The sequence below is a fragment of the Myotis lucifugus genome, unplaced genomic scaffold (assembly GCF_000147115.1).
Source record: "Myotis lucifugus unplaced genomic scaffold, Myoluc2.0 scaffold_18, whole genome shotgun sequence".
NCBI classification, from domain to species: Eukaryota; Metazoa; Chordata; class Mammalia; order Chiroptera; family Vespertilionidae; genus Myotis; species Myotis lucifugus.
In genome coordinates this window covers 6,285,002-6,298,523 of record NW_005871066.1, presented here as the reverse complement: position 1 = coordinate 6,298,523, position 13,522 = coordinate 6,285,002, and the positions used below count along the sequence as shown (strand labels likewise).

Below are 13,522 nucleotides of genomic sequence, written 5' to 3'. Positions count from 1 at the left end.
AAGGAGACCAGGAGGCAGATGTTTTTTGCCTGCTCCGTCTGTTCTGAGCCCTGCAGGGGTAGCTGCGGTTAGGGTTCCTGTGCATCAACAACTTCTTTGCTTGCTACAGGTCTGTGGGCCTGAACTCTGCTAGCTATCAGAGCTACTTGTTTGGGGGCCCACCCCTCAGGTGGGAATTTAAAAATTGGGGCATTTACTGTGCTGTTGAAACACTTTGCTCCTCAGGGAGAAGCTGGGAGTTCGGGGTTCCATCCTAATTGTTTATAACTGTGCTTAGAGTGGGACTTATGACAAGAGTACGTCTCAGCCTTTCCTGCCAATTTCGATGTGGGTATTCTCTCCTGTCCAATATTTAGGAATCATTCAACTCGTTTGTGGATTTCTCTCAGAGTGAAGCTCCACGTGTAGCTGTACATTCAGTGTATCCAGGAGAGAAGGAAAACGGCCTTCTATGTTGCCATTTTGGTCAATTACAAAACAAAACAAAACAAAATAGAAAAACCCCTTGTTGTTTTCTTTATTAATTTACTTTTTATGGATTATTTGTGTTTTGGAAATAATATCTTTTATATAACCAGCAGTCATTCATTCATTCATGCAATAAGTGTTATTGGATTCTATTCTAGATGCTGGGCATACAACAGTGAGTTGAATAGAAAAAATCCTTGGAGTATATACATTTTAGTAGGGAGGAGACAAAATAAATCAATAAAAAATATGTTATATATCTTGTGGTGATAAGGGTTATCAAGACAAATATAATCAGGTAAGGGTGATAAAGAGTGAGAAGTAAGAGTGTTCTTTCATTAAAGTTCGCTAGGGAAGGTCCCTTTGGTAAGAAATTGTTTGAGTGCTGACTTGGAGGATGCGAGGGAGAGAGTTATGTGGGTGTAAGGAATGAAAGAGGGAGCGTGTTCCAGGAGGCTAGAGAAGCAAGCAACGACCTCGAGACACTTCTTTCCTGATCTTTCTGAAGTAGAATATGCAAGGAATTTCAGCCAAGAGCTGATGGCTATGAAAGGTTCTTCATCTGGCCACTTTCTGATGGACACATGGGATTTGGAAACAGATTCATGTAGCTCCTAATATAACCTTTATTATTCCACAGTAAGCACCAGGACTGAGGAGAGCAGGATAAAACATTTTTTGTGTTTTAGTTGATGGCAAAAAAAAAAAAAGTGATACCTTTTCTGTCTCTTTGTAACATAAAAATCACTGTTAGGAGATGTTATTTTATTCATGCTCAGGTTTTTAATTATTTATATATTTTTTATATACTTGAGATAATATGCAAACAGAACCTAGGGAGACATTTTTTCCCCCACTTTGTATATTGTTTTGTATAGAACAAAAATAGCAAATACCTGTTGGAGTCTGGAAGGTAAGTTAAATGAATGAAACAGGCTGAGGCATAAAGGAGTGAGTGGTGGTGGAGACTGGCAAATTGGAGAATTTATGCCCTGTGTAAAAGGGAAGAGCTATTATTTAACTCTTATTGTTGCCATGTGAGAACGTGGGCCTAGTTTTTATTTTCTGATTTTTCAAAAAATGCCTGCAGGGGTTCTTGTTCCAGAATTAAGAAGGGTTCAGCAATCTGGAGAAGGCTGTGCGTAGATTAAATAGGAGTCCAGAAACGAAAGATAATTTTGAAAGGCATTTGGGGGTCAGAGGAGCTTAGCTTAAAGCAGTGGTTCTCAACCTTCCTAGTGCCGCGACCCTTTAGTACAGTTCCTCATGTTGTGGTGACCCCCAATTTCATTGTTACAAATTGAACATAATTAAAGCATAGTGATTAATCACAAAAACAATATGTAATTATATATGTGTTTTCCGATGGTCTTAGGCGACCCCTGTGAAAGGGTCGTTCGACCCCCAAAGGGGTCGCGACCCACAGGTTGAGAACCGCTGGCTTAAAGGAAACTAAGATCTAAGTTCTAAATTCTAAGGTTTCCTCGTCCCAGGACCCCATGCTCTTTATTAACACAACTTGTCCTGAGGAGGGGCAGAGATATACATTTCAAAGGGTCAGGGTTTGGTACAGAGTCCATTGTCAGAATGGGGGAATTAGCCTACGGCTGTTCAGGTGTTTGGCCAGTAGGAGGCAATAACATGTAGATTAAGATGCCCTTTAGCTGTCTGGCAGCCAAGAAATCAATTTAATGCGTCCTATTCAGGTTTGGGGAAATGCCCTTGCCACTCCAGATGATTCAGCCCTGCTGAACATGCTGGAATTGGTTTCTGGCAATGCCAGAAATTTTTATTTTTTTGTGCTAACTTCTGATTTTTAAATGTTCTAAACAATAAAAAGATTTGAAAACACTCTTCAGACTAGACTTGACTAAAACATTCGTCACCGGTTTGCTACCTTCTGGGGTACAACACCATAATTAATGTTTACTACCTTCTTCAAGGGATTGTGTTGATGGTAATAGTAACAGAATGTTGCAGGATTTCTGCATACAAATGGTTTTAAACACACCATTGTACTACTGCTCTCCTTACACGGTGCTGAATGTGTCTGTTCTCATTGTGTTAGGGTACGGCCAGACAGGTCCACTGTCTCAGCGGGCTGGTTATGATGCTGTGGCCTCCGCTGTCTCTGGTCTGATGCACATCACAGGGCCTGAGGTAGGTATCCTTCTTAAGATTATTCATAATTTTTCACCAGGTGTTCCAAAAGGATTTTCAGTCTTTACTAACCCGTTAAACTTGAGTTAATTTTAGAAAGAATCCAAGGAAAGCGAATGACTTACTAAAATTATCTATATGCCCTAGATGTGAATATGGCCTCATAGAAAATAACACTCTTTTTAGCAAGAAGCAATAGAGTGTAAACACATGTTGCATATGCATTATGTCCTTCAAGTTCAACATAAGCACCTTCATGCAATTTAGGAATAGTATTTCTGTGAAGTAGAATGGCTGGCTACACTGGTGCACAGATGTCCATTTCTGCAGAATGCCTTCACTTGGCATGTGTACATAGTGGAGGGTTTCTTTTCCCCTCTGGAATAATGTAAGTTGTTATTTATTTTAAAACTTATTAATAATCTTCAGGAGTAGTTGTGTCTGATTGTTATGTGCATTAGATTCTGACAGTGAAAAAGTTATTTGATTTCATAGTAATCCTTCTTCATTGATGACAGGTAGGGAAGTTCCTAAAAGGTATATAGGTGGCCAAAATGTGCTTGGTTAGAGCAGACTCTTAGAAAATGCACACTTGGGGAAAATAATAAGAAAGTAATTAAAGTTAAAAATAGGTGTGAAAGCCTAGTAAGTAGAAATACTAAAAGACATTCATTTCCCAAACAAAATAGATTGTCTTAAAAAACTGTTTCTAGTAGGTGTTTCTTCCCTGAATTACTTGCTTCAGTTAATTCTTCAGAAAGTATTGCTGTGGTGTTAGGATAAATAGGCAGAGTGCCTTTGTCTTCTTCTTTTTTTTTACCGTCTACTTCTTTCTATTTTTTTAAAAATATATTTTATTGATTTTTTACAGAGAGGAAGGGAGAGAGATAGAGAGTCAGAAACATCGATGAGAGAGAAACATCGACCAGCTGCCTCCTGCACATCTCCCACTGGGGATGTGCCCGCAACCCAGGTACATGCCCTTGACCGGAATCGACCCCGGGACCCTTCAGTCCGCAGGCCGACGCTCTATCCAATGAGCCAAACCGGTTTCGGCTACTTCTTTCTATTAATTTTAAAGCAGGCGCTAGGATTTTAGCGACTTTAAGTATAAGGTCTTTTGTATTCTTCTTCTCTGTTTTATTTTCACCAGTCTTAGAAAAAATGTGTGTGGCCTTTCCTTAAAATATTCAAGTGCACTGATTTTCTTTCTATCCCTTGAGAGAATAGAGCATGGATCTCTCTCTCTTTATCTTATTAAAGTTCTTTTTTTTAAAAAATATATTTTATTGATTTTTTTACAGAGAGGAAGGGAGAGGGATAGAGAGCTAGAAACATCGATGAGAGAGAAACATCTATCAGCTGCCTCCTGCACACTCCCCACTGGGAATGAACCCGCAATCAAGGTACATGCCCTTGACCGGAATCGAACCTGGGACCCTTGAGTCCGCAGGCCGACGCTCTATCCACTGAGCCAAACCAGTCAGGGCTAATTTCATTTTTTTTAAATATATTTTATTGATTCTTTACAGAGAGGAAGGGAGAGAGATAGAGAGTTAGAAACATCGATGAGAGAGAAACATCGACCAGCTGCCTCCTGCACATCTCCTACTGGGGATGTGCCCACAACCCAGGTACATGCCCTTGACCGGAATCGAACCTGGGACCCTTCAGTCCACAGGCCGACGCTCTATCCACTGAGCCAAACCGGTTTCGGCTAATTTCATTTTTTATCCCTACTCTACTCAGCCAATAATCAAAGTCTAAGAATTCAAATTTCTAAGTATCTCTTGAATCCATCCATCCTCCTTTCTCTGTCCTTAATTGAGGTTCTCATCTTCTTTCTCCCCCTCTGAACTATTGCCAAATTATTTTATGGATCTCCTAGCATCACACCAAGAATCTTTTAAAAAGTCCCATTTTTGTAGCCTTTTATATTCATAAAGTGCTTTGATGCATCTTTTGTTATTTAATTCTCATATCTACCAATGAGGTAGATTTTATCATTACCCTCATTGAATAATTGAGAAAAAACTAAGAAAGGCCAGGACTTTTCCAAAAGTATTGAAGTTAGCAAATGGTGGAAGAATTCATATTTCAGAAAATAGGTCATTAATTAATGTGCTCCCAGGTAAAAACAATATTTTCTGTAGATTACATTAGTATAATGAATGACTCAGTATGAAATAAATGTATGACTTATAGACACAGATACATTTAAGAATAATTATTTATTTTGAAAATGAAACTACTTAAAAAAGAAAGTTTTAACATTTTTGTTGTTTTATAAGTAATTAGGTTGAGTAATAAGGCTAAGGAGAAAAATGCTTGGTGACTGGACTAGCTGCTATTATTTTTTAAAAATAAAAAACACTATAAGATTTCTGCCATCTCAAAATTGTCATATTTTATTTTTGAAGAAATAATTCAGGTTTTACTTTTCAACATTTTTATTTTTAAAAGTTTTATACTTACAGAAAAGTTACAAAAATGGTACAGAAGATTCCAATACTCTTAATTCATAACCTTCATCATTACCCCATACTGTATATCCTTCACCATTTTGTAACATTAACACTACAAAACCATAATACAATGAATGATCAAAACTAAGAAATTAACACTGGTACAAAATTATTAACTAAACTCCACACTTTATTCAGATTTCAGTAGTTTTCTAAGTAATGTTCAGGCTTTACTTTTAATGAGTTTTTGAATACATGGATAAATAGGGGAATGATGGAGTATAAGAAAATAACATTGATAATAATGACCGTGGAGAAACACATGAATGAATATGAAAAGTGAGTAATTGGGAAGACTCTTAATATTTTATTTTATACTTTTTCCTTCCACTGTAATTGTATATTGTAAGTCTTGGGTAAAATTTTCCTTTTCTTATGCCTTAGTTTTACAGGAAAATCACCAAAGATTGTTCTTACAAAAGAGTTTTGTTAATGTATTAAAAGAGATAAATACATTTAAAACGGTTTCTAAGAGACTATAAAAAAATAAATAAGTCATTCTACTAACAATATTTAGAATTAAAATTTAGTAAAATATAAACAAGGTAAAATATATTAAAAAGAACTTAAGACATGTTTACAAATTTTATTTTATTTGGTTTGGCTTTGGTTGGTAGGGGATAGGGCAAGAAATTCAGCAAATATACAGTAAATATAAATGTATTCTTACCACCAACAAATATCTATAGTAGTTTGTTGTATTTCTTTAGTGTGTGTTTGCATATACAATTTTTTCTTCTATTTGACCTTAGAATACTTGAGAAATCATATGATGGTTTTAATTCTCAATTTTCTCTGTTTTTCTCAACCCAACTCTTAAATCAGGACGGAGATCCAGTTCGTCCAGGAGTGGCCATGACTGATCTTGCCACTGGCCTGTATGCATATGGAGCCATTATGGCTGGATTGATACAAAGATCTAAAACTGGAAAAGGACTGTTCATTGATTGTAACCTACTGTCATCTCAGGTACCAATCCAAATAACATTTTAGATAATGTAGTAAAAGCATGTATCTGGCTTATGCTTTTTCATACTACATACAGTGATCACATCTGAAAAAATAGAAAACAAAACAGAAAAAAAACAAAAAGCTGTTTTGTTTTGATGTGTTTAATTGTTGTCATATTAAAATAACCACAAAAATGTTGTTGTATGTAGACATTGCCACTAAACTAGATTTTAGAGACAGTTTTTATTGTAATAGATCTATTACAAGAGTATAAGTGTTTCTATTTTATTGTCACACTAGAGGCCCGGTGCACGAATTTGTGCACGGTTGGGGGGTCCCTTGGCCTGGCTGGCGATTGGGGCTGATCGGGGCCGTGGAAGGTTGGCTGGGGGAGGGGCCACAGGAGGTTGGCTGGCTGCGGGGAGGGACCGTGGGAGGTTGGCCAGCTGGCCCTATCGGGGCTTATCAGGGCTGGTTGGCTGGGGGAGGGATCGCGGGAGGTTTGCTGGCTGTGGGAGGTTGACTGTGGGAGCACACTCACCACCAGGGGCAGCTCCTGCATTGAGCATCTGCCCCCTGGTGGTCAGTGCATGTCATAGTGACCTACCAACTGGTCGTTCGGTTGTTCAGTCAGTCAGTTGGTCGGTCGCTTAGGCTTTTATATGTATAGATGAGCTCTGTAACTTATTTTGACCAAGATTTCTTCACCTTCTTTGTGCTACGGACCCTTTGGGTATTCTGGTGAAGTCTGTAGACATTTTCTCAGAATTTTTTTTTAAATATATAAAATGATATAGGTAGGTGTACAAAGGAAGCCAATTATATTGAAATGTAGTTATTTCAATGTAAAAACAAATTTTTGCTATATCATTTATAATTCATACTGTATACATTAATGTGTTATACCATTTACATTAAACCACAAGATCTAATAGTGAGTCCAATAACTATTGTCATTTGAGGTATTGAGCATAAACAACATTTAAAATAGATGCAATAACTATAATATGATATGAAAATGTGTATATTATTTATTAGTGATCAAGTCATAGGTACTACTATGGTACCTGTCCTGTGTTTGTTAGTTTGTTACCTATATTCATAATTGAAGAAAATGCTAAACTTTGTTTAGAGTTTGATGAAAATAAAGATATGTTTTTTTCTTTTATTAAAAATATTTTAAAATATGTTTTTATTGATTTTAGAGAGAATGTTAGGGAGCGGGATAGAGAGATAGAAAATTGATGAGAGAGAAACATCGAATGGCTGCCTCCTACATGCTCCCTACTGGGGATTGAGCCTGCAACCTGGGCATGTGCCCTGACTGGGGAATTGAACTGGTGATCTCTTGGTTCATGGGTTGACACTCACCAATGAGCAACACCAGCCAGGAAATATATATACTTTTTCCATTCAGGTTAATTAGGTCCCAGAATTCTTTCCATGGACTCTAGATTAAGAACCCCTGGTTTAGATAGTTATCAGTTATGTTATGCTAAATACTAAACTAAAGGAATAAAAGGGTTAACTCTCTTTCAAATGTACATTTTGCCTCTTTTTAACTAGAGCAGACCAAGTTGCTGTACCATATGTGAAGCTGATTCTGACTAGGTAATTTTTTAGGGATACAAAAAAAACATTTAATTTGTACAAGTAAACATTTTACTGTAAGGAAAATGACTCTATAGACAGAGACCTCAGTTGGGTATTTCATATTTAAATGGCATACATGGGAAAATAATAAACTTAGAATACTGCTTTGGAGATTTTTTTTTTCTCTTAGGCAAAATTAAAGAAGTGTGTGAAAGTGAAATACTATGTATGGGTTTTCAACACTAGCTTTGAGTCACAGTCAGAATTTTAATGATTACATAACATGGTAAAAGAACTCTCTCTAAATGATCTGTCTCCTTCACAAAGAAACACAAGTGTTAGTTTTGGGATGAAGCTGAAGTTTTTTTTCCTTCCCTTAATTTTGCATCTGTAAGGAACCTGGGATTAGTTAAAGTGACTGGCTAATGGTTGCACATCCAATAAGTATGGATGCCTGGAAGAGGTCATGGGTGTGTGACCAGTTCAGTCACAGAGGCCCTAGGCTTAGTTTAAATGTTTTGTTGTCATTGCCTTGAAATTCTTAGTCATTTAAACAGAGCCATACATTTTTTTATTTTGCTCCAGTACTTAACAAATTTCGTAGCTGGCCCTGAATTTGGGACCTCTACTTATGTCCTCCTGATCTCTACCCAGGTTGCTTTACATATATGTGAATGATTAATTAATTAGCTTTGAAAAAAGTATTGTGGAGTTTAATTCTCTTCCAGCACCTAACACAGTGATTTACAATGTCAAAGTCTGTGGTTCTGTGGTTTTTCTGGGGGTGGGGTTGGATACAGGTAGAATCACTGCTAGGGTTGTTTCAAAGTGAGGGAACAGTAAGGGCAAACTTAATGCATATCTACCAGCCATTTTGGGAGTGTGTCTATATTTATTGTTCATGTTACTCCTTGAGACTGTAAGTTTCAGGAGTGCAGGAACAATATTTGTTCTTGCTTACATTGGTATCTTCACAGCCCAGCCTAGTATTTGTCAAATGCAGACTCAACCAATCTTTTGAAATCAGTTGGAGATCAGTTGTTACCAATGGATATGTCTCATGGCCCCTAGGTTTGCTAGAAAAAGGTAGAGAACCATTGAGTTAGGGTACTTGATAAACAACTAATGTTGATATGATTTGCTTTTGGCAAATATGGTAGCAGTGATTTAGCCTATTGTGCTGTAGCAAACTAACGTAATCAGAGGTTGCTAAGATTATTAGTGCATTTAAAATTAATGAACCACCTTTTTAAAAATTGTGATATAATTGACATGTAACATTATATTAGTTTCATATTGACAACATAATGATTAGATATTTGCACATACTGTGAAATGATCACCACAATATTTAGTTAACATCTGTCACCACAGTTACAACTTTTTTTTCTTGTGATGGGAACTTTTAAGATCCACTCTCGTAGCGACTTTCAAATATACAATTCAGTAACATTAACTATAGTCACCATGCTGTATATTACATCCTCATGACTTATTTATAACTGGAAGTTTGTACCTTTTGACCCCCTTTACGCATTTTGCCCAACCTCATCCCCTGCCTCAGGCAACCACCTGTCTGTTCTCTGTATCTATGAGCTTGGTATTTTTTTTTAAATTAAAAAAAATATTTTAGATTAAACATGTAAGTGAAACCAGCCCAAACAACCCTCAGGTTCTTTTGCCTGACACCATGAAGCCAAACACATGACCCAGGTGCTGATGAAAGGAAAGTGATTTATTTCGGTACCGACATCCTGAGAAGATAGCAGGCTTATGCTTTAATAACCATCTTAATATCTCAGGGTAGGCAAAAGGGCTTTTATAGGGGGAATCGTGGAAAGAAGGGAACTAAGGAATTCTGGCAATGTGTAGTTTTGCATCGGGTGGTTTCGATGCTCTCTTTCATGGGTGTCAGTGTCTGGCATCTTTTCTCTCTGCGGGTTTTATTTCTGGGGACAGGATGTTGCAGGCCTGGCCAGCCATTGGCATCCGCTACACTCCTGTGGTCGAAGTTGGCGAAAAGGGGAACTGGAACTGCTGCTGCCTGTAACATGTTTAATATGTGTGGTGGGCTGTTTCTGTTTCCCGCGACCCGCACGGGAAAACGACAGGTTCTTGAGCGGAGGAGCTGGGGATTAAGAAATTAAAGAAAAGACCAAGATGCAGAAATAGATTTTAAGCTGGGGCCAGGTGGGCGCCATCCTCTCTGATGGAGAGGCGGCAAAGCGGCTGAGCCACACAGCAGGTTTATTTTAAAGGCCTAGATTTACATATCTAGTTCCGCCCCTGCCTGATTAACATGTCCAGCCTTATTGGGGAAGCATGTTCCCAGGGCGTGGCTGCCTCTGAGTTCAGCTGATAATAATTATAAGAAAATGCCTAGGTGCCTCCCAGGTGGCCCTCTACATCTCCCCCGTTTTTGTTTTTTAAGATACTATAATAAAAGTAAAATTTTAAACATTAATAGTAGGGCTCTAGAATTAAAACAATTGCAAACAATGAAAATGCAAAAACTAACCTACATACATGTTATCATTTTCAAAATTTGAACGTTAAGAACAAAACTGGCTATTAAATAATAACAAAACAATGCCAATGCAAAACAACAATATGAGAAATCAGAACTATGGACATATTAACATTTTTGCTACTAAATGAAAAGAAAGTCTCTTTTGCTGCTGGTGTATATTTACTCAGAGTCCTTGGACTTTGCTGTGCAAGACTTTGCAGAAGACTGGCAGCTAACAGATGCTAGCATGAGCAGGAACATGGTTGAAGAAGTAGCTTCAACTTCTTGCTTTTCCACAATCTGTTGTGCTTCAGTCGTTAACTTCTTCAGATGACTCCATATTGGCACAACAGTCCCTTGCGTCTTTCAGTTTTCTTCTTCTTTCCCTTTGTTGTCATTAGGGCAGTACTTATTCCTTTTGAGTGAATGGACACAGGAGCTTGTCTGAGTCCATTGTGGTGACGGATGTAACGCTCTGGCACCCGAATTGGCTGCATTGCTCCTTCTTCCTGCAGCAATGCACAGGGGCTGACTGCTATCATGACAAGGCGTCTTCACCACTTCCATCTTTGAACTGTCTCTCCTGTCTTTGTGGCTGGAGCAATCTGGTCAGTTGGGATCTGTTGTTGCAGGAATCCACATGGTCTGGGAGCTGTTCTTCTAAAAATATACAAACATATTCTCGACCAAAGGTTAAAGGGAAAACCTTACTTGGGATCTTTTCTTTGAAATGATCTCCTCCTGGCTTTCCCTGACATCATGTGTTTTTTCTGGGTGTCTCGCTGTTAGCATTAAATAAAAAATTTTATCTAAATGTAATTTAGTTATAGGATATTTTTCTTTACATGGTATTTTTCCACTATCCCCCCTTTTTTATTTAATTATTAGGAGAATTTTGGAAAATTTACAATGCAGTCTAGATAATTTTAAATTCCAACTTTTTGCACAAAAATATGACTGCTTTAGGTTCATAGCATGTTAAGCAATTTTATCATGAAATGAAAATTTTGGTTAATACCTTTTGAATAATTAATTATTTCAAATTAGCCAAATTTAATTTGAAAACTTGACAACTATTTTACTGTCAAATTTAATATTTTAACAATAATCTTAATTTGCACTGTGAATATTAATTGAAAGCATCACTTTACGTCCTTGAGGAGGCTTAAGCATTCCTGTTAGGCTAGATTTAAATTTTAGAGTCTGTTAACTAAGCCTTCCGTTTTTCTGGATACCATTTTCAGCTGGACCAAGTCTCTTCTGTTATTTGGTTCCTGATCTGGGCTGGGCATGGGAAGCAAGAAGCAGCCATGGGGACAGGAGACCTTCCTCAGAAGGGGCGAGTGTTCAAGCCCCTACACCATTGAGGGGGTGAGGATCTGTGCCCCACCTCTGTTGAACCCCAAGTTTTCTCCTACTGGCCCCCCCGACTGTGCCTGTCTTAGGTCGCCCCACCCTGTGGGGTCTTACCCGTCTTTGACTACCAGCCGTACTCTCTGGGCCAAGTAGGGTGATGTGAGGTTCAGTTCTGTCTCCTTGGTAGTCTATGTCCCTCTGGCCTACATGCCCAGCTACTGCCTTTGGATCCCCTCGCCTGCTGGCGGGGCCCTGGCATTGATCATAGAGAACCCAGGTTTCATCAACAAAGCTTAAGAAAGAAATAAAGAATTTGACTACAATTAACAGAACATCCTCGAGCTTTAAGCATACTTTTAAGTATTTGAGAGTAGAGATCTCTTTCCTGAGACCCTGAATTACCCATATTTTACACCTGGTTGATTCAATTCACACAATACACTCCTTACCTTCAATCTGTCGTGTGCACACACTTCTAGGAGCGACCCCCTCGCTTTCTTCTCTTGCCTCCTTACTCAATCCCTGTTCGGCGCGCCAAATGTGGTGGGCTGTTTCTGTTTCCTGCGACCCGCACGGGAAAACGACAGGTTCTTGAGCGGAGGAGCTGGGGATTAAGAAATTAAAGAAAAGACCAAGATGCAGAAATAGATTTTAAGCTGGGGCCAGGTGGGCGCCATCCTCTCTGATGGAGAGGCGGCAAAGCGGCTGAGCCACACAGCAGGTTTATTTTAAAGGTCTAGATTTACATATCTAGTTCCGCCCCTGCCTGATTAACATGTCCAGCCTTATTGGGGAAGCATGTTCCCAGGGCGTGGCTGCCTATGCTCTGAGTTCAGCTGACAATAATAAGAAAATGCCTAGGTGCCTCCCAGGCGACCCTCTACAAATATGAAACTTAATATTTTAGACTATAAGTTCTGTTAGTATATTTAATTCTTGGTTAGTTAGTTAACTGTGAGGCTTGTTTTTAATACCCTATACCAGTGATGGCGAACCTATGACACGCATGTCAGAGGTGACACGCGAACTCATTTTTTTGGTTGATTTTTTGTTAAATGGCATTTAAATATATAAAATAAATATCAAAAATATAAGTCTTTGTTTTCTATGGTTGCAAATATAAAAAAATTTCTATATGTGACACGGCACCAGAGTTAAGTTAGGGTTTTTCAAAATGCTGACACGCCGAGCTCAAAAGGTAACCATCATTGCCCTATACTCTGTTATGTAAGTCAGATCATATGGTATTTGTCATTCTCTGTCTGACTTATTCCACTTAACATAATACCGTCAAGCTTCATCCATGATGCCGAAAGTGGCAGACTTTCCTTTTTTTTGGCCGAAAAATGTTCCATTGTATATAGTTAGCTGTTGAACAACATGGGTTTGAACTTCATGGGTCTACTTATTCGTGTATTTTTTCCCCAATAAGTATACAGTCTGCTCTCCATATCCCTGGGTTTCACATCTCCAGATTCAACCAATTGGAGATTGAAAACAGTATTTTTCTATTTCTTTTTAAAATTTTTACTTTAAGTAGTATTTTATTCTTTAATTACAGTTGATGTACAATATTATATTAGTTTCAGGTTTATAACCCAGTGATTAGATATTTATATAACTTATGAGTGATCACCCTGATATATCTAGTACCCATCTGACACCATATGTAGTTATTACAATATATTGACTATCTGTCCTATGCAGGATTTTATATCTCCTGACTAGTCTGTAACTACTAATTTGTATTTCTTAATTCCTTCAACCTTTTCTATCTGTTCCCTCAACCCTCCTGCCATCTGGTAACTGTCAAAATGTTTTCTATATCTATGAGTTCATTTCAGTTCTGCTTGTTCATTTGTTTTTAAGATTCCACATGTATGTGAAATATATGGAGGTCTTATTTTGTTATCCATTCGATCTTCATATGGCTTTTGATTGGAACATTTAATCCATTTGC

General features: G+C 38.0%; 1 protein-coding gene across 2 annotated transcripts in view; it reads left to right on the top strand.

The window, feature by feature from the left end:
* SUGCT (succinyl-CoA:glutarate-CoA transferase) overlaps positions 1–13,522 on the top strand; it is a 520,039-nt gene that overhangs the window by 39,953 nt on the left and 466,564 nt on the right. For both annotated transcript variants that reach the window (XM_023751066.1, XM_023751067.1), the window contains 2 exons: positions 2,537–2,628; positions 5,979–6,122. In XM_023751066.1, coding sequence (XP_023606834.1) covers positions 2,537–2,628; positions 5,979–6,122 — 236 coding nt within the window. The remainder of the gene's footprint in view (positions 1–2,536; positions 2,629–5,978; positions 6,123–13,522) is intronic.